We start from the raw sequence: 21,995 nt of genomic DNA, 5'->3' as shown, positions 1-21,995 counted from the left end.
ATATATGAAAGGGAACCAGACGAGTCAGGAACATTTCCATATACGTCAGCTGTCGTCCCTAATTAGAATAACTTAAGCAAGATAATATAATGTATTTACATAATTTATGCAAAAATTGAAGAACCTCGCCCAGCAGACTACCATCGAGGGGTATAGATAGATAGATAGAATAATATATCTTGCATTAACTGAGCATTATCCGGTTTTCTCATTTTATCAGGGCTGACTTAGATAAATTTACTCTTGCTAATTTCGTGTTAATAGAGGCTATTGCAGTTAACCATATATTTAAGCTGTTTTTGTCATTACATTATCCTTATGAGTCCTGAATGTTTAGTTGTTAGTTTGAGCATTAAACTTTAACTTGTAATTTTACCTAACTCTTTTGTTTTGAACCTGGAACTTTGCGAGACAGTTTTCTCTATTCCGTAACATAAATTTGGCGACCTCTTATCAGGATATTCAGGATATTATCATAAGGATATTGCTTGATATTTTGTGACTGTGATTTATTCATGATGTCTACTATTACTACTCTTGATGAAGCCAAAGATTTTTTGTCAAATGTGCAAACAGTGTGTGATGTAGAAAACAGAACAAAGAATGAACTTAAGCTTGGTGCTCAACAATTGGGAATTGCTGTTCGCTCTCATCATTCTAAAGATCAAATTGTTGACATGATTAATAAAAGCTTGTTTAATGTAACTCCTCCAGATGAGTAAACGCAGATTGAATTAGCTAAGTTACAGCTAACCCTGCAGGAGGCTCGTGCTAAGGAGGCTGAGTTTCACGCACAAGTTGAACTTGCTAGGATTCAGGCAGACCATGAGTATCGCATGAAACAAGGTGGAACTGGATCATCTAGCTCTGATGATTTTGATGTGGCTAAAAATGTTAAACTTGTCCCTCCTTTTAATGAATCTGATTTAACAAAGTATTTTCAGTTGTTTGAGAGGGTAGCTACAGGTTTTAATTGGCCCAAAAAGTATTGGCCAGTACTCCTTCAAACTGTTCTCACTGGTAAAGCTCAAGTAACTTATGCATCTTTGCCTCAGGATCAATCTGATAATTATGATGTAGTTAAGAGCTTGATTCTTAAGGCCTATGAGCTTGTTCCTGAAGCCTATAGAGTAAAATTTAGGACAACTTATAAGCAAGATAAGCAATCCCATGTTGAGTATGCAAAAAATCAAAGAAGATCTGTTAGAGCAGTGGTTAAATTCTAAGAATGTGGATTCTGATTTTGATAAATTTAAGCAGATGATTTTGCTGGAGGACTTCAAAAGGCGTATTAATAAAGATGTAAGCCTATATCTTGATGAGAAAAGAATAGATAATTTGTCTGATGCTGCAGTTTTAGATGATGAATATATTCTCACTCACAAGAGATATTCTAAAGAAAAAGGGAAAGCTGAGAGTGTATTGGTACACGGCTAGCACTAAATATCGTGCCACCGCTAGCACCAATAAAATATCGTTGCACTGCTGGCCACCAATTTAATGTAGCCGTATGGAGTAGCAGTTGACTACATATTAAGTGTTCTGCTGTTATAGTATAACTAGACCACCGTGTTGGATCGACGACACTGTCTGTAGTACACATCAGCTACTCGCCGTCACTGCCCGACACTTCCCACCAAAGGTCCTCTGCCACGAGAAGGTGGAAGCTGGTCTGTTATTAAGTGGTAGCCTAAGGTGACAGAAATGAGCAGATTAAATCTCTCTTTATTGGGTACAGAATAATATAACTGTGACCCGAGAGATATGTAGGAGCGACACCACCTCCCTTTATAACTGTAAAACGGCCTCTGACGCTGTACGCTCACCGAGCCGACTAGGGCGCGGTGCTGAGGTCAGCTAAAAAGTGAGGTGCCGAGCATTACATATAGTCTGGGCTTATGCAAAAAGTAGAGATAAATGACAACTCTACTAGCACATTATACACCTCTATAAAATGGTATTAAGTACATTCACATATACCAACATAATAAATGGATCCCCAGGACTTTACACTTACGCATTATTCAGATATCTTTTCACTTCTCCTAACCTTCATTTTATAATTGAAACAGGGTGGCACTTGTGGTCTGCCATCCACCTTCTTCCTATACCACAGCTAACAGAGAAATGATATTTGGTTGTTCATCATTCACACTTCTTTACACACTGTTAATTATGACTAAACAGCTTTAAAAATTATTATGTAAAATGTGTGATACTACAACTTCTTATGGAAAAAGATGTTGACACCAGAACAAGAGTAAGTACATTGCCTCTATTCAGAGTACAGGTAACAGGAAAGAGAATAAGGATGATGTTTCTCAGGAAGTAAATACCAGCTCCACCTCTAGATTTCAGAAAAGTAAATGTACTTATTGTAGTAAGCTTGGCCATACTACGGAGAAATGTTTCAGGAGACAGCGTGATGTGAACAAAAAGGAGTCTTTAAATATTCAGTCAATTGGTCTAGTGTCCACCCTTGAGAGTTCCCAGAATTCTTTAACTGAGTTAACTGAACCTGCTTTGAGGGGTAAATTAAATTCTCATGATGAAGCTCCTCTTTTGAGCAGTAACGTGGGTGACACTCTCAAGAGTTCATGTGCTAATTTCCTGTCTGATGGTTTTGTCAGTCCTCTGGACAGTAATGACAGGAAATCAGTTCAAATATATCGTGATACAGGTGCTTGCCAATCCCTTATGCTGACCAGTGTTCTAGGCTCTAATGTTAATTCCTCTGATGAAACTGTCATCTTACAAGGTGTAGGGAATAATTACTTCTCTGTCCCTCTGTGCAGAGTGAATTTAGAGTCTGGTTTTGTTAATGGTTCCGTTATGGTTGGGTTGGTTGAGACACTCCCAATGTCAGGTGTAACTTTCTTACTTGGAAATGATATTGGTGGAAGTCAAGTATGTCCAGCTCCTCAGTTGTCTAGTGAGCCAGTGGCTGCGACCCAGGATTGTGATGTCCCTGATGTGTTCTCTGCATGTGCTGTCACTAGGGCTAAGTCTAAAGTTACTGGTGACTTAGAGGATAATGATGATGATGATGTTATCCTAGCTGACACTTTTCTTGCTATTTTGGACCACTCACCAGATGAGGCAGTACCCCGTAGTGTTGATAATTTGTCTCGTCAAGAGTTGGTTGAGTTGTAGGTTGCTGACCCTGAGTTGAAAGGTCTAGCTAACTCTGCTTGCAGTGAGGAAGAGTCAGCTGGTGCTTCTGCTTGTTATTATATAAAGTCAGGAGTACTTATGAGGAAGTGGAGACCCCCAACAGCATCAGCCGACTGTGAATGGGAGCTTGTACATCAAGTTGTCATCCCTCGTGTTTGTAGGCAGGATATCATTAGAGTGGCTCATGATTCCAGTTTGGCAGGACACCTTGGAGTGAGGAAGACTGTGGCACGCATTTTGAAACACTTCTACTGGCCAGGTATCTTCAGAGATGTTTCCTGGTATTGTAAGTCTTGTCACACCTGTCAAGTTGTGGGGAAGTGTAATCAGACCGAAAAGGTTGCACCTCTAGTTCCCATTCCTCCTTTTGAGGCGCCATTCACCCGTGTGTTGGTGGATAATGTGGGCCCTCTTCCTAAGACTTCTTCAGGATTTTCTTATGTGTTGACCCTGATTGATATGGCTACTCGTTATCCTGAAGCCATTCCACTTAGAAATATCTCAGCAAAGAACGTGGTTAAGGAAATGCTAGGGTTCTTCACCAAGTTTGGTCTACCCAAGGAGGTACAGTCAGACCGGGGAAGTAATTTCATGTCAAATGTTTTCAAGCAGTCTCTGAAAGAGTTGGGCATCACCCAGATCATGTCCTCAGCTTACCATCCCCAGACCCAAGGAGCGTTGGAGAGATATCATCAAACACTCAAATCGATGCTCAAGAAATACTGTTTGGAACATCAGAAAGACTGGGATAAAGGTCTTCCATTCATTGTATTTGCCGCAAGAGAATCTCCAAATGAATCACTGGGTTTCTCACCCTTTGAACTACTGTTTGGCCATGAAGTAAGAGGACCCCTTAAGCTACTCAAGGAATGCTGGCTGTCGGAGGAAGATGACGTCAACCTGCTGGAGTATGTGATGAAGTTCAAAGAACGGCTGTCCACTGCTTTACAGCTGGCGAGAGAGAATTTAGGAGCTGCTCAGAAGATGAAGACTTGGTATGATAAGAAGTCCAGGTTACGCCACGTTCAGCCAGGAGATCAGGTTTTGATTCTGCTACCGGTGCATGGGCAACCTCTTCAAACCAAGTTTAGTGGTCCTTATTTCGTGGAGAAGAAACTCAGTGATGTCAACTATGTCATCGCCACACCAGATCGTAGAAAGAACAAGCAACTTTGTCACATCAACATGCTAAAGTTATATCACAGGCGGGACGAAAATAACCCAGTCTCCACTGTAGCTGTTCCACCCGAGTCTGCAAGTGAAGCTCTCCCATGCAGCATGAGCCTGAGTGATAGTTTGGGGAAGAATCCTGATATCATGAATGATCTCCAGACTAAGCTTTCTCATCTAGCTCCCGAGGAAAGGCAGGAGTTTTCGGCATTACTGCAGGAGTACCCGCAAGTGTTCCGTGCCACTCCAGGAAGAACCACTGTGTTGATGCATGATGTCGATGTTGGAGACGCAAAGCCAATTAAACTGCCTCCTTACCGTGTGATCCCAGTGAAAGTTCCTCTCATCCAGAAGTAGCTTGGCTACCTGTTGGACCACAAGATGATTGAGCCCTGTCAGAGAGAGTGGAGTTCTCCTGTCACTCTAGTCCCTAAGCCAGGTGGGTCACAGCGGCTTTGCATCGACTACAGACGTGTTAATCAGATAACCAAAACCGACACTTACCGTCTCCCTCGCGTGGAAGATTGCATAGACAAGATCGGAAAGGCTAGATACATAAGTAAGTTTGATTTGTTAAAGGGATAGTGGCAAGTACCTATGACTGAACGTGCTAGGGAGATCTCATGTTTTGTAACACTAGGAAAGACTTTTGCATGTTCTGTAATGCCATATGGTATGAAGAATGCACCAGCCACATTTCAGAAGCTCATGAATGTTGTAACAGAGGGTTTGGCAGTGACAACTGGAAAGATCACCTATGCCATGTCAGTAAATTTCTTGAGCGTTTGGTTCAGACTAATCTTATAGTTAATTTATCAAAGTGTGAGTTTGGTCAAGCTAAAGTTCAGTACCTTAGGTACGTAATTGGTGATGGACATGTTGCACCACCAGGAGCTAAGGTTCAGGTTATAAGTGATCTTCCCAGACCTAAAAGTAGGAAAGAGCTACAAAGATTTTTGGGAATGGTAGGTTATTACAGGAGATTTGTTCTTAACTTTTCAATTCTTGTATCACCACTTACAGACCTACTGAAAAAGGGAGTTAAATTTGTCTGGACCGATGACTGTGAATCCTCTTTCAGCAAACTTAAAGCTATCCTATTAAGTCAGCCAGTGCTCGCTACTCCAAATTTTGTTAAGCCTTTTAAGATGGCAAGTGATACAGGAGCTGGGGCTGTTTTGCTGCAAGAGGATGATCAGGGTACTGAATACCCTGTATCTTATTACAGTAAGAAGTTCACTCCACCTCAAAAGAACTACTCAACTATTGAGAAAGAGCTTTTGGCCTTGATTTTGGGTTTACAGCATTTTTCATTTTATTTGTGTTCTGGTTTTGACCCCATAGTCATTTATACCGATCATAACCCACTGAAATTCCTTAGTAAGTTTAAAGATAAAAATCAGAGATTAACAAGATGGAGTCTACTTCTTCAGGAGTATTCATTAGACATGCAACATATCAAGGAGAAAGAAAATGTTATTGCAGATTGCTTATCTAGACGTTAGACAGATTGTTTTAGAGTAATAAGAAATTTCCTTTGTAAATTTCTTTTTCTTTGTGGGGAGGTGTTACATAGCCTATGATTTCATCATCCTTTGTATAATTGTAACGTACAGTATGCTGCATGTTTGATCACGATTCGCCTCGTGGCGTCCATAGTGCGTGTTCTACCTCACTCCCCCCCTCCTCCCTTATAGTAGAGTAAGTCGTTCTTTCTGTTGTTCAGAGCAGGAGTGTCAACTCTTTGTCCCCTATGGCTTCATTTGCACGTCCTTCTTACAAGTTGTATCAAGCTCTGCCGGCCCCTATATAATGAGCTCAGTCTCTGCATTAATTGCCACTTAGATCTACTCCTCATTTTGTTCACATCTCTGTCCTCCCCTGTACAGTTGTTAATATTTTTGTGAGTGCTCAGGAAGTCTCCAACCATCTAGCTGCTGTGTAATTTGAGTATAAGTGTTATTACATTTTTTCTTGAACTATAGCATAAGGTGTTAATTCGTAGGCCTGGTGAGGTTTTTGTGATTGATGTGAAGTTTTTGCTGTCAGCCAGTAGTAATAATATTTTGTATCTGTAATAATATATCTTGCATTAACTGAGCATTATCCGGTTTTCTCATTTTATCAGGGCTGACTTAGATAAATTTACTCTTGCTAATTTCGTGTTAATAGAGGCTATTACGGTTAACCATATATTTAACCTGTTTTTGCCATTACATTATTCTTATGAGTCCTGAATGTTTAGTTGTTAGTTTGAGCATTAAACTTTAACTTGTAATTTTACCTAACTCTTTTGTTTTGAACCTGGAACTTTGCGGGTCAGTTTTCTCTGTTCCGTAACAATATATATATATATATATATATATATATATATATATATATATATATATATATATATATATATATATATACCGGTATACAGAGAGAGAGAGAGAGAGATTCCATTTTTTCCACTTGAGAGAAAAGCTATCGTATCTTTGTTAATGTATCTCAGAAGGAAAAGTGCAGCCTCTTCCCTCCTGCTATGCTATCCTTGTCTTTAACTCACACAAGTAGATATCATGGAAGTTGAAGTAGATATAGAAGTAGAAGCAAAGTAGATATAGAGGTAGAGGCAGATGTAATAGAAGTAGAAGATGTAGAAATAAGTAGATTTGGAAGTAGAAGTAGATATCATAGAAGTAGATATTGAAGTAGAAGTGGATATAGAGGCAGTAGATATAGAAACAGAAGTAGATATCATGGATGTAGACGTAGATATTACAGATGTAGAAGTAGATATTATAGACGTAGAGGTAGATATTATAGATGTAGAAGCAGATATTACAGATGTAGAAGTAGATATTATGTATGTAAAGTAGATATTATAGATGTAGAAGTAGATATCATAGAAGTAGAAGTAGATATAATAGAAGTATAAATAGAAGTAGATATCATAGAAGTAGAAGTAGATATCATAGAAGTAGAAGTAGATATTGAAGCAGAAGTTGATAAACGTAGAAACAGATATTCTTTTCATAGGCAGGAGAGGAAAATTAGTCTATCTATCTATCTATTGCCAGACGCCTCAGTCCCTTAAGGGATGGCACCAAACAAATCGCCTCCATGTCTCCCTGTCCCCCGCCATTTCTCTGCCCTTCTCCCAGCTCACACCTCTCTCTCATGTACCTCCCCACTCCACAGTCACGCTTTATTCTCTGAATCTTTGGCTCGTATTCTCGTGGGGAGAAATTCTGAGCGGATTATTTGGTGTAGCGACTACCCGTGACCTTTCTAGATTTAAAGAAGACTTATTTCAATTAGCAAATGCCCTTCAGTCACAAGAAAAGGTGTTAAGTGTTCAACATTCTATGCTACAAGAGATGACCCACCATTTAAATGATGTTACCAGTAATTTAAATAATTTCTCATTTATTCTTGAGCGTGAAGTATCAAAGACAAATATTATATCAGAGTTGATGTATGTTAAATTACATGTAGATAATTTGCAGGTTTCTCTGGACTCTCTTGTCTCCCAAGTTTCTAGCCTAACTAGTATTTTAGTCAATGCTGTTGATAGTCGTGTGACCCTAGATTTAGTATCTCTCTCTGACCTTCGTTCTACTTTGGAATGGGCTCACTCAACCTTCGGCTTGTCTCCTATGATTCCATTTTCCTCTTTAGAACACTACTACCCAATACTAGAAGCCACATTCCTTACTAAAGATATAATTGTTCATATTCCTCTTCGTTCTTCCATCATACTCGATCTCTTTCACATCATTCCTTTTCCCTTCTGGTACAATAACTCCCTGGTACAAGCCTCTGTCTCTTCAGAGTACTTTCTTCTCTCCCATGATCATCTCTAATTGCCTTCCTCTCCTCAAGTGACCTCGGTAGATGTGCCCTTCTCACACCCAACTCTCGAGTTTTTGCTGCGTGTACCTCTTAACAATTTTTCTTGGCTGCGTTGCTCCTTGCGAATCTGCCTTAGTCCGTAACTTCTCAGTACAACCTGTCTCTACCTTTGTTCCTGCCCCCAAAGGCCAGGTACACCATGCTCGTCTAAATCACATCCGCTATTCCTTCTTTAGTGTCTCAACTCCAGTCAGTCTTATTTGTCCAGGAACCCCTGTACGTTCACTATCAGCAGTCGGTTTATATAAGGCCGCTGATTACTGTACAATGAAGTCTGAGTCTATAATAGCCCATGCCACACATTATCACTTCGCACTCCGCTCCCACAAGTATGACATCTTCAAACCTATTAATACTACCTTTCATCTACCAACAGACAATCTTTCTATCACATCCGAGAACCTACGTATGTTGAACTACTTAAACAAGTCTGATTTTATTATGAACCAGTTCTCTTCAGCTTTTAACCGCTCCTGGTCACAACCAGTATTTGTATTTCCTCCGGTTGTCTTATGTTTTCTAAGTTTTATTGCAATTGTTTGTATCCTGTATTGTTGTCTCAAGTGAATGGACAAAAGGTTGCATGAGATCCGTGTAGCAACAAGGTTAGTGCGACAACCAAAAGACCTGGAAAATGGTAGTTCTGAGTAAAACTCATTTTGTGATTACATATGTATATATTAAAACATCCATTTGTAAATTGACCAAACCTATATGTGTATGCTATCTTTCCAACATGGTCATGTACTGTAAATATATTAATCCCTTCTTACATCCAGCTTTGTGAAGTATGTAGTAATATCTCATTTATTATTATGCTCCCATGTAGTCCCGGTTGACTGTATACACAGGCTGTAATGCCTCACCACTGTGTCAGGAGACACACTTTTTGATGAGGGAGAAAATTGCTCGTAACCATTTGTAAATATTATGTAAATATTATGTAGTGTGTAAATATAGTATGTAAGTAGTTGTAAGTAGAATCCAAGTAGGGCGCCACCGCCCTGTTATGTCTATGATGAGCGCGTATTGTGTCTACCTTGAGTGATTCATGCCTTTGTGAGAGCCGGCAAGCAGTAGCTGTCTGTAAGGGTCTGGGGTTGGACACGGGTGCTGTCAGGTGCTGCTGTATAAGATTTAAGATGGTGTTTAATATATATCGTCAGAAAACTCGCCGAGACTTTGCCTTCACCTACGACTGGCGTCAATGGGCATTAACAAGCACTAACATGAGGAGGCTCCCTAACACCTCTTCCTTGGCGATTTATTTTTGGATATGGATGGTTATTATCCTTTTGTGCGTTATTTGCGTAACACAGAAAAGAGCGATATGGCTTAACAAGCAACATTAATCGCTTGTGAAAAGGTGTTAGGAAGCTTCTTGCGAAAATACGGGACTTGATTATTGGAGGAATTTACGAAACACAGGAGAGGGCAGTAAGGTGTAATAAGCAACATAAATCGTTTGGAAAAAGGTGTTAGGGAGAATAAGAGACTTGAATAGTGAAAGGATTTACGCAACACAGAAGAGAGTAGTAAGGTGTAATAAACAACATAAATCGCTTAGGAAAAGGTGTTAGGGACTTTGGAGCCCCATCTACCTGGCAGCGATCAGTCAACCATACTCTCCCCACACACCTGCCCTCCCACACACCTGTCCTCCCACACACCTGCCATCCCACACACCTGTCCTCCCATACACCTGCCCTCCCACACACCTGCCCTCTCACGTCGGAGTCCTGTCAGCTTGATCGATTTTCACACCTGTCTTTGATCGGTCAGCCAGTGTCAGCCAGGATGGGGGGAGTGGAAGAGGTAAGGCGTGGTATCGTCAGCCTCGTCAGCTCAAAGAACCATAGAGGTGAAAATTCGCTAACACCTGTTAGCGATTGTCGTGATGGGAAGAGTTAGCATGAAATTCTGTGTGTGTGTGTGTGTGTGTGTGTGTGTGTGTGTGTGTGTGTGTGTGTGTGTGTGTGTGATGACTATAAAACAAATAACAAATGAATGTGAGAAGGAAGAGTTCTACTGCACGAAAACTTTACGCTTACTAACCACAATATAAAACACACAACAAAAAGAGTATGAGCAAGAAGGATACTCTCTGTCGCTTGAAGAGGAATGAGAAATATGGAAGGCAGGACAATACATGGAAATTAATATCCTATGTGTCAGCAAAATTAACCACACGGCAAAAGAGTATGAGAAGACAAAATGCTGAGAATAATGAAAAACAGGGTGCAGTGCTGGGAGGGATTCGTCAACGAAAATTTGCTGTTAAATACAGCAAACAGACGCATCTAGTCTTTTACTATACTCTTTTTACTACAACTTGGCCTAAAACTGACATCTCTCCACCTTCAAAGCTGAGGTGTAGCAACTGTCTACAGTAATACAAGAATATGAGGCTAGTCACGAAGAAGTGCCCGAAAAAAGTTGTAGAGCCATAGTATTGTCTTTTTCTGCATCCAGCCTACCACTATACCGGGTACCCCTTTTACTCTAACTTAGCTAATTCTCCACCTTCAATGCTGCGTTGTGGCAATAGACTAATACTAGAATATGATGCTAGTCACGAATACGTGCCCTGGAAAGGATGTAGAGCCATAGCATTGTCCTTTTCTGCATCGAGCCTTCTGCTATACTCTTTTTACTCTAACTTGGCCTAAAGTGACAACTCTCCATCTTCAGTGCTGAGCTGTAGAAATAGACTAATACTAGAATACGATGCTAGTCATGAATAAGTGCCATGGAAAGGATTTAGAGCCATAGCATTATCTTTTTCTGACGCTGGGCTACGTGAAATACGCGACGAAAAAGAAAAATCTGAGCCAAGTTTGAGTAAAATGAGCATAGTACATCTTGCTGAGAGTCGTAATTTAAATGACTTTGGAGCTTACAGAAACACCTCTTCCTTAGCGATTTATTCTGCAGTGGAATATTACTGATGTAAATCCATATCAGTGGGATTTAAACAGCATACAGGGGAATTCTAAGGTGCATTAAACAAAATAAATCGCCACTTAAAACACAGCTTTAAGGTTCATATTTCCAGTCGGGTAAAGAAGCTTCCCAACACCTCTTCCTTAGCGATTTATTTCAGGGTATGGCTGGTTAATATCCTTTTGTGTGTTATTTATGCAGAGTATGGCGATGACGGAAGGATTTATGTAACATTGTACTGTGTAATAAGCAAAATAAATAGCTTAGGAAAAGGTGTTAGGGAGCTTCTTTAACAGACGGACCTAAGAGCGAAGATTGGCCGTATTCTTGGTGTTATTAGAGGCTACTTTGCTCCTTTTCCTTCGCGATTTATTGTGGCTAATATAGAACAGATAAGTAAAAAAAGATTGTCTGCCTACCTGACCTTCGCACAGTCGATAGACAAATCTGTCTCTGTCTCTGTCTCTGTCTCTCTTTCTCTCTCTCTCTCTCTCTCTCTCTCTCTCTCTCACACACACACACACACACACACACACACACACACACACACACACACACACACACACACACACACACACACACACACACACACACACACACACACACACACACACACACACACACACACACACACACACACACCGAACCTGGGAGCCTCCTAGGGCCACGAGAATAAGGCTCAATAAGGCAGCTTGACTGATGTAAATGTATTGCTGTTGGGAGGAGGCCAGAGTCGGTGAAAAGAAAGGGGAGGGAGGGGGGAGGGAGGGGGGAGGGAGGTGAGAGGGAGGATGGGGAGGGGTGAAAGGGTGAGGGAGAAAGAGGGGGAAGGGGGGAGGGAGGAGACGTGGACAACGTGGAGAGAAGACGGGCATGTTCGAGGGAAGGGGTTGTGATGGTGGGGGAAAGGGTGAGGGGATGAGGGGTGAGGGGGAGAGAGAGGATGAAGGAGAGAAAGGGGAAGGGATGAGGGGGTGAGGGAGGGAGACGGGAAGAGGAGGGAAGCATTCGAGGAAGAGGGTAGTGACTGTGGAGGAATGGACTGGGGATGAGTGGGGTTGTGATTGGGAGGGAGAGAAGTGTGGTAGAAGGGGAGGGAAAAGAAGAGGGAGAGGAAAGAGAAGAGGGGGAGAGGGTGGGGGAACGATGGGTGGATATGGGAGAGTCGGATGAAGTGGGGGGAGAGTTGGGGTAAGGTGGAAAGAGTTGGAGAATGAGGGGGTTATATGGGGAGGGAAGAGGTATGGAGGGGGAGGGGAAGGTGTATGTAGAGGGAGAGGGCTGTGATGGAAGGGAAGGGAGGGGGAAGGAGGAGGGAGATGGAGACTGAGGGTGTGGTGGGTGAGAGTAAGAAGGATGGAGGAAGAGGAGGGGGTGGTGATGGGAGGGAGGGAGGGAGGCAAGCTTGTTGGAAGAAGGGAGAGAAGATAGTTGGGAGGGAGGAAGGGAAGACTGTTGGGAGGAAGGAAGGGAGAGAGAGTTTAAGGAAAGGCTGAAGGGGAAGGGGAGTGGAGGGAGCGGGAGGGGGGGAGGTCTTAGTAAGGTGGAGAGGGAGGGGGGAGGTAGTAGTCAGGTGGAGAGGAAGGGAGGGAAAGGAAGGAGTTTTGGGGGAGGTAGAAAAGAGTGAAGGGGATGGCAGGGGAAGGGGTGAGGGGGTTAGAGGGAAAGGGTGAGGGGTGTGAGGGAAGGGGTGAGGGGATGAGGAAGGGAAGGGGAGCTGTAAGGGGGGGGGTCGTCAGCTCCCCCTCATCAATATCACAACTAAGGGTTTGTGGGGTCTTAGGAGGCTCCCTGACGCCTCTACCAATTTCCTCTTCCGTATACCATTGTTATAGTTATAATTAAGGGCTTGTGGTGTTAGAAGGCTCCCAGAAACCTCCTTACCAGTCTACCTCTATTCAATATTACAGTAACGTAGGGTTTGTGGTGTCAGGAGGCTCACTATACTTCTTTCACCTAAACCTGGCCCAGATCTTCGTCCCTTCGAAGCTTATATCACGGTACTCAGTGTCGGAATTATGACCTTGACCTTTGACCTTGACCTCTGAGCGATCCGTAGCAAAACTGAATCACCTTTCTCCATTTCCACATGCAATACTTGTGCGAATTTTGATTGAAATCTTATGACACTGATGACCCTAAGCCTCACTAAAATTTGACCTTGACCTATGACCTTTGACCTTTCATAGAGTTGCACATTTTCTTCTCTCTCTCTCTCTCTCTCTCTCTCTCTCACACACACACACACACACACACACACACACACACACACAAAACCATAACCATAGCTATCCCCTCAGCAAAGGGAGAGTTCAGAGCTCCAGCTTCCGAACGTTCCGCACCGCAGCTCACTGGAAGGACGGGCAATAGAGCTCTTTATCTTTCAACTCAGTGCTGTAAGTTGTCGATGGGCAGACGTCTGGGGGAAGCAGCGAGAATCTATCCATGTTTATGATGTCGTAACTCCGCCCTGACCTGTGGTGTGCCCGGACCCTCGTAAATAAGGAGAGGACACATAGCCAGCACCCCTTCCTAACTTGAGATATTGCCCCTTCACTTATGCCTGATCTGTGCTCCTTCTCAACTACCCTTTCCCTGTTATGAGTGTCACGATAGCTACCACCCTCCCTTCCTAACCTGAGCTAGTGCCCTTTACCTTGTGCCTTATCTTTCCTCCTTCACATCAAAGGGTCTTTCTAAACCCCTTTCATTACAAGGAGTATCTTGTTAGCTAAATAAAATCATAATTGTAGTAGTAATATGGAAGACTAAAAGGTTTGAATAAAGACTAAAACTTGTTGCAACAGGACACACAACCCTCTCCCTTCCTAACCTGAGCTACTGCCCCCTTACTTTATGCCTTAATTCCACTCCTTCACAATTACGATCTTTCTAAACGCCTTTCACTACTCTTTCTTTACCATTTCTATGTCTTGACTCCTGAGTTGTAACAGTATATTAGCACTAGAATATGATGCTAGTCAGGAAGAAGTGCTGTGAAAGGAAGTAGAGCCGTAGTACTACGTTCTTCTGATACTGAAATACTTGAAGTAAACTGCTAAATCACGAAAACCTTGCCAAGTTAAGGTGAAAGAACTATACCCTGGATATTTCGTAAGTTAAATAAAATTGTAGGCGTAAAAGGAATGAGACGACTTAAGGGTTTGCTAAAAAATGATATAAACATCTTACAAGAGATTGCAAAGACTCATCTCCTTCCTACCCAGACTTACTGCTCCTTTTCCTTATATCTTATCTCTGCCGCTTCAGTACGAGGGAAGTCTTCTTAAGCTATTTAGTTTAAGAAAGATTTAGATTAAGAAAGATTAATGGCAGTAAAAAGATAATTGACGGTAGCCTGATTAAAAGTGTTTTGATCCACGTCTCAAGCGGGATACGCAACCACCGTCTCACCCTATATAGACTTACTGTTCCTTTCTTTATGTCTTCCCTTCTCTCCTTCACAACTACTGATACTTCTAAAAATCCTTCACTACCAGAAGCCCTCTCTCTAGCTGGGGGAAATCGTCTGGACAGCTTAAGATTTAACTAATATTGGTTAAAGTTACATAACTGGAGTCACACATACACCCGTCCCTCCCTAACCTGACGTACTGGATCTTCCCTTTGTCTTATCTCTACCCCTTGACAACTAAGGATATTTCTAAGCCCCTCTCACTACAAGGCCTTTCTTGAGGTTAATTGTCTTACGGGGGGGGGGGACAAAAATGGAAAACTAATTCAACCCAAACTTACTGCGCTTTTCTTACGCTCGTATCTCCACTCCACCACAAGAGGTCCCTGGAAAGAACTGTCTGACGGTGGCAGGATGTGTAAAGGACGCCCTGGCATTTTAAGGGTTGATGGTGATTCCTTAAAGCGACTTGAGAAGGAGGAGACAAACAGGCCCTCTCTAATCTGACTTATATAACCTCTTCCTTATTCCTCTTCTCCTTTGCTTTACAATCACAGATCTTTCCTAACTCCCTGTACTACAAGATTCTTCCTAATCTTAATGAAATGGTCTGATGGCAGCATGAATAAAGCATAAATAAGAAACACATCAACTTCAAACATGGGGCGACAGAGGTGCACCATCCACCCATCAGATTCAAACACCATCCATTCTAACCAAACATACTACCCCATTCCTTTCGATATATCTCCACATTTCCAATACGAAGGGTTCTCAGGACGCATAAAACGTATAAAACCGTCTTCTCTTAGCAAGGACAAAATCGTTCGTGGAAAACAAGAACAGAACTAACTGGTGAGGACGGGAAGAAAATACAGTAATCGTCCCTCTATATTTGGATAGGACACACACTCACCAAACTTCCTAACTAAACTAACCGCACGTTCCTTAGGTCTTGTGTCTCTTGCTTCACTTCCAGGGGGGGTTCAAGCTGACTAAAATCGTCTGGAGGCAGAGGAAAAATATGGAAACTTTAAGGGGTTCATTTACACTGACTGGAACCACTTCAAGAGGACACACATGCACAGATCCCTTCGTATTAGACTTGCTATCCTTTTCATATTTCATATCTTTGTTGCTTCAGTAAAAGGGGTATAAAAGATGCTGTAGAAAATAATTTGATGGTAGCAGTCTTATAATTGTCTGGGAGGAGTAAAAATAAAATTGTCTGACAACTAAGAATTAAACTGCTTAGATCCACTTCTCAAGGACACGGAGACCCTAACACCTCATCCTGAGCGACTTAATTTTTTAACATGGCTGGTTAATATCCTTTTGTACGTTATTTATGCAACGTAAGGCGAGACTGGAGTGATTTACGTAACACAGAAGAGGACAGTAAAGCGAGATAAGTAATATAAATCACTTACGACTATGTGTTAGGGAGTTTCCTTAATCGACGAGAATATACACCTTTGTCATTCCATAATTATATAATCATAAAAAAATTAAAGTGCTAGCCAAGATTTTTAAAGATTTATAGGTTTAAGGACAGGACTTTAAGACTGGACTTAAGACTCACTCCTCTCTCCTTGTTCGTTACCATCGTCTTCCAAGGAGAAATGGCGGAGAAGCAGACGGAAGGAGGTTTGGACTGTGCACCGTCTTTAAGGCCTTCAGGTAGGGGGTATCATTTTATTTTATTCTTTCTTACGATTTTGGTCACTAAGTAGAGATATCTCGAACTTAGGTGGTTAGATATCGCCTTCAATTATCTTTTTACTTTTTTTTTATTTTTTTTTTTTTTTGATATAATAAATCTTAAAAAATTTGTCTGTAAGTGGGAAGAACAAAATGAAAATCACTTAACTTTTAACTGTCTACTTGTAGCCAGACACCATACTCCCATAAGGGGTGGCCACAAACAAAACGCCTCCATGTCACCCTATCCTCTTCACTTCGCTGCCCTCCCTCCAGTTCACTCCTCCCAACCCTCATATACCTCTCCACTCTATACTTACATCTCATCCACGTCTTCCCCTTCTTTCTACTATATCTCTCCACTCCATCCTTTCTTCTCATCCTCGGTCTTCCCCTCCACTTCACACATGTACACCCATCGAGTCAGTCTCTCATTCTCTATCCTATCCATATAACCAAGCCATATTAGGATATTTTCTAACTCATTCAGTAACATGCTCACCAACACCAAAACATCCCTTCACTTCCTCATTTGTCTGTCTGTCTCTCCAAATAACTCCATATGTTCCTCAAAGTAACTCACTTTCACGGTCCTCACCCATGACCTGTGTCCTTCCAACAGGGTACACGTTTCACATCCATACGTCAGAGGGGAAATCACAATACTATCACAATGAATTTTTTTACTTCCATACTCACTTCCCTATTCCTTATCACGGCTTTCATTGATCCAGCAGCCTTCCTTCCCTGCTGCACCCTTCCATGCTCTTCATCCTCTAAACTTCCATCCTTACTCAGCACACTAGGTGAATAATTCACTCACATTCTCCACTCCCTGACCATCTAGCCTCACAGTGGATTCTGTGCCTATTTCTCTCAAAGACCATAACTTCGCCCAAGTGAACGTGGACCCTTTTGACTAGAAGAGGGTTCAAGTAGGGCTAAATCTGCTCTATTTTTGCCGCTTGATTTACAGTTCATGGATATATTTTACACTTATCACGCCTTGTCCTAGCCACCTTTTTTTTTTTTTTTTTTTTTTAACACTTTCTCTGCAATGGCCTTTTTCGATTGTTTCCTTTTTACTTTATTTTTTCTGAAGTTAACAAGGATTAAATATCATATAGAGACAGCACAGACTAAAATGGCGTCTCTACATATGGTATAGAGGTGGGTGAAGAATGGTGATCGCTAAGTCCAGTTTTAAGCATAAGGACTTTCGCTATTTAAGAACAAAGCTGCTCGTAAAATCCCGCTAACTTTCTTACGAGTCGCGAAATCTGGTCGCAATTAGTTTTTGTTCTTCCGTCTTCCTCCCTTTCTTCTTTCCTGCCTTCCTTCCTTCCTTCCTTCCTTTCTTTCTTCTTCAATTTCTTTCTTTCTTTTTCCTTATTGTTTTTGGTTTTTCTTTTCTTTATTCCGTTATTTTCTTTTCTTTCTTATTCTGTCTTTATTATGTTTTTCTTTTCTTTATTCCCCTATTTTCTTTCCTTTTATCTTTCTTTTTGTTTTTCTTTTCTTTATTCCCTTATTTTCTTACTTTCTTTTTCCTACTTTTTGTTTTTTCTTTTCTTTATTCCCCTATTTTCTTTCTGTTTCTTTTCTATATTCCCCTATTTTCTTTCTTTTTCTTTGCTTTTTTTTCTTTTCTTTATTCCCCTATTATCTTTCATTTTCTTTCTTTCTTTCTTTCCTTTATACCTTTATTTTTTTCTTTCTCTGTCACACTTTGTTTTTTTTCTGTATTCTTTTATTTCCTTTCTTTTTTTTTCTTTTTTTTCTTTATTCCCTTATTTGCTTTCTTTTTCATTTTTTTCTTCTTTTTCTTTTATTTTCTTTCTTTCCCTGTCATACTATTTGCTTTTTATTTTCTTTATTTCTTTATTATATTTCTTTTTCCTATCTCTCTATATCAGTTATAATCCCTGTAGTCGCCTGCACTCTTGGAGGGGGAAACGGGGTAATGAAACCCGCCCAGCTGGACTCGACTATTTATTCGGTCATACCTGGAATTGCAGTTTTACACTCTCAGTATGCTATAATGGCATCACTCGTCATTGTTATAACTCTTGGTCATACACATAATTACAATTTACCAAAGTTTACCTCGTATACACATATCGCTTTAATTCTCGTCCTTACTTTTCTACATTTATAATTGGATTATGTCGTGACATCAACCACGTGCAGATCAATAAGCATTCGTAAAAGTAAGCAAGGGCAACTCACTTGTGGCGGGTCCAATTTTCGTCTTACAGTATCAGTGTGTGGGTAAGGGTGTGAAGTACACAGCACTAGTCCCTCACGGGCGTAATATTCTCACAGCAATAACACTTTCACAGGATGGACGTGGAGTCGTACATCTCTTGAACTCCACCCTTTTGGAGTCTCCGTCTAGTAAATCCAGGGATCGACATCACCTCGTCCCTCACTCGTCCCTGACTACCCACACACTGCCCCCACACTCACCCATAACGTCTCTTCTAAGGCCTGGTGTCCATTACCGCTAGGATGTTATGCTCAAGCGACCGTACATACATATAAACACCGTGTCAGCATCCTTGTCCCTCTCTCTCTCGCCTACACTCTCTGTCTCTGTCTCTGTCTCTGTCTGTCTGTCTCTCTCTCTCTCTCTCCCTCTCTCTCTCTTTCTATTTACCGCGTTAGATGCGGTAAGACTCCCCCTGTTGGTCGGTTACGACCAATACCATATACACTTTCACTTGCCGCTCCCTTCCAACAGACACAGCTCGTTCGCAGGGCGGATTAGGGTTTTGCGTGCGGACGTCCTGACCTTGACATGCCTCACCACACCATCATCACCGGGATTCGCCTCTACCAGTCTTCCCAGAATCCAGTGATTACGGGGTACATTCCAATCTGTCACCAATACCAAGTCCCCCACTTAGAAATTACGCAACCACTTGAAATGCTTCTGGCGCTGTCATAAGGATGGTAAGTACACCTTCAACCATCGCTTCTAGAACTGGTCCGCTAGGAACTGTGCATGCTTCCAACTCTTCCGGTAGATGTCCCCTACAGGCTTTTTGGCCTTACCTCCTAACGGGCAGTGGGGTACAGTCTTAGGGAGCAGAATGTGCAGTGGAGTAAGCGCTTCGAGGTCGCTGACGTGATTGGAGGTCGGGGTGATGGGCCTTCCATTGACTATCTCCTCCACTTCACAGGAGAATGTGTGGAGTCACTCATCATCCACAACTTGTGCACCTACTATTGCTTGCAAGACCTTCCTGACTGTCTGGATCTGTTGCTCCCATACATCGCCCATGTGCAATGCATGCGGTGGGTTCAACTCCCACTCAATTCCCTTCCTCAACAGTGAATTGTGGACCTTGTCATTCTTCTCCCAGCTGAGAGCTGTGGCCCAGAGCTCCTTATTTGCTCTAATCATGTTTGTTCCATTGTCGGAACGAATGTGCTCTGGTACACCCCTCCTTGCTGAGAAGTGCGTCATTGCACTGAGGAATGAATCAGCGTCTAGTCTGTCAAGAATCTCCAGGTGTATGACTCTTGAGTTCAGGCAAGTGAACAGACAACCCCACCGCTTCACCCGTTTCCTACCCTGCTTTGCGATGAATGGCCCAAAGCAGTCCACTCCAGTGTGTGTGAATGGTGCCTTCATCATGCATACCCTGTTGGCAGGGAGATTAGCTTGTGTTTGCAGTGACTCCTTCCAATTGACACGGCGACAAATGAGACACTGTTTTAGCACCCGGTCAATCAACCTTCGTCCCTTGAGTACCCAGAACTCCTGGGCCATTACCGCTAGTGTATGTTCTCTTCCTGAGTGCCCAGCCTTGTTCTCCCGGGTTTCTCTTACTATTAGCTCCGTGACATGATGGTCCTGTGGCAACAGCACGGGGTATTTGCTGTCAGTTGTCAAGGGGGCTTTCTCCAACCGTCCACCCGCATGGAGGAGTCCGTCCTTCCCCAGGTTCTGCTCCAGCGGGAACAATGGTCTCGTTTTCTTAAGCTCACCCCACTCTTCAGGTCCTTTATCTCGGATTCATAATTTTCCCATTGTACAAAACCCAACACTGCCACTCGAGATGCTCGGAGCTCACTCACCCTCAGTCTTGATTTGTCAACTTGCCTTGGTCCTCCCATTTGCCTCCAATACAAATACCTTCTAATCCATGAAACTCCCCACAGCAGTCTGTGCCAGGACGAGTATCTGGACCACAATCTTGCCAGCAGGTCTTCTCCATGCTTAGCCCCCATTGCCATAGTTGTAGCATCTCCCTTTACCTCTGGGTCCATCCCCAGGTCGAGTATATGTCAGGGCTCTTGTGGCCAGTGATTGTTCTCTTGCCGGAGAAAGTCGGCCCCTTCAGTCCATCTACACCCTCCGTTCAGTTCATAGCAACTCAGTCCTTGTGTCGCATCATCTGCTGGGTTCAGTATTGAACCCACGTGCCTCCATTGGGTCACTTCTGATTTGTGTATGGCCTCCACTCGATTGGCTATGAACGTGTGAAACCGCCTCTCTGTGTTACGTATATACTGTAGTACTATCACACTGTCTGTCCAGAAGACAGACTCTCCCACGTTGGTCGACAGTTCGTGCCTTAATGTCTCGTCAACCTTGACAGCCAACATGGCAGCACATAACTCCAGACGGGGTATAGTCAGCTGTTTTTGGCGGGGCCAGCTTGGCCTTTCCGTAGACGAAGGCACAGCAAACATCTCCGGTCCCATCTGAGATCCTCAGGTATGATACTACTCCATACGCCACTTGCAAAGCATCACAGAAGTGATGTAGTTGAAATGACATTCTCTTTGCACCTCTCGGGTCATAGCACCATGGTATCCTGAAATCTGTGAGGTGAGTTAATTCTACCAGCCACCGTCACCACCGTACCTCATTGCTGTCAGATATAGCCTCATCCCACCCTTTCTTCCTCCTGCATTTCTCTTGGAAGATGACCTTGGCGCGAATGAGGAATGGTGCAAGGAATCCAAGCGGATCACATACTGAGCTGATTACACGCAAGAGATCCCTCCTTGTAACTGACCCCCCTTGCTCAAAGCGTTTGATGACCACTGCAATTTGGTCCTTCTCTAGGTCCCACCTTCCTCCAAGTGCTCGTTCCGCAGGAAGAGGCTTGTGTTCTATGTCAATCTCCTTTACTCCCTAATGCCTCTCTGATTCAGGAATGGATTTGAGTACTCCCTTACTGTTGCTAGCCCACTTGGTGAGTCTGAAGTCGCCCAGTGAGGTGACATGTCGCAGTTGTTCTGCCAACCTTATTCCTTCATCAGCAGACTGCACTGAGATAAGCTGGTCGTCCACATAAAAATTCTGCTAGGCATCCACCACATCGTCAGGACATACATCTCTGTGATCTAGAAAGGTTCGTTTTAAAGCATACAAGGCACATGACGGACTCCAGACCCCACCGAAAAGGTGTACCGTCATCCGAGTTATAGTGTCAAGTGTTACCCAAACGGTTCTCCATGATGCCCCCAGCCTGCTTGCCAGCTGGGTCGTACAGAATGTTCGGTTGCTCTCGTCCGGACTACAGCATCTGAGCCTTTACTAGCCGCCTTCACTTCAGCAATGGGCAATGCCACCTTGCAAAGCTGCCCATGTATCCGCATTGTTCCTGCCATAGCGGTGAGTCTTTTGTTCCCGCCTTTGCCCCTTTCGAGCTTGAGCCTCTTAAGTGTTCCCTCC

At 42.7% G+C, this 21,995-nt stretch overlaps 2 protein-coding genes across 2 annotated transcripts; both read right to left on the bottom strand.

Annotated features, from left to right (window-relative positions):
* Positions 1-19,499: 19,499 nt before the first annotated feature.
* On the bottom strand, positions 19,500-20,526 carry LOC145418801 (uncharacterized). The gene is made up of 2 exons (XM_080287132.1): positions 20,412-20,526; positions 19,500-20,317 (listed from the first exon to the last, which is right to left on the bottom strand). The coding sequence occupies exons 1-2, from the start codon at positions 20,524-20,526 to the stop codon at positions 19,500-19,502; spliced, it is 933 nt and encodes a 310-aa protein (XP_080143258.1).
* Positions 20,527-20,596: 70 nt separating this feature from the next.
* LOC145418800 (uncharacterized) lies at positions 20,597-21,016 on the bottom strand. Its single transcript, XM_080287130.1, has one exon. It carries the CDS (start codon positions 21,014-21,016, stop codon positions 20,597-20,599), a length of 420 nt encoding a protein of 139 aa, XP_080143256.1.
* Between the last annotated feature and the right edge of the window lie 979 nt (positions 21,017-21,995).

This window comes from Coenobita brevimanus, chromosome 116 (genome assembly GCF_032717465.1).
Source record: "Coenobita brevimanus isolate Jiangsu-jjx chromosome 116, ASM3271746v2, whole genome shotgun sequence".
NCBI lineage: Eukaryota > Metazoa > Arthropoda > Malacostraca > Decapoda > Coenobitidae > Coenobita > Coenobita brevimanus.
This window is presented reverse-complemented; position numbering and strand designations above follow the sequence as displayed.

Excerpts from the sequence above, each read along its gene's own strand:
- LOC145418801 (XM_080287132.1), bottom strand. The coding sequence starts at position 20,526 with ATGGAGAAGACCTGCTGGCAAGATTGTGGTCCAGATACTCGTCCTGGC. Across the intron at positions 20,318-20,411 it reads AGGCAAATGGGAGGACCAAG|ATAAAGGACCTGAAGAGTGG; the intron begins GCAAGTTGACAA and ends TATGAATCCGAG.
- LOC145418800 (XM_080287130.1), bottom strand. The coding sequence starts at position 21,016 with ATGGGACCGGAGATGTTTGCTGTGCCTTCGTCTACGGAAAGGCCAAGC.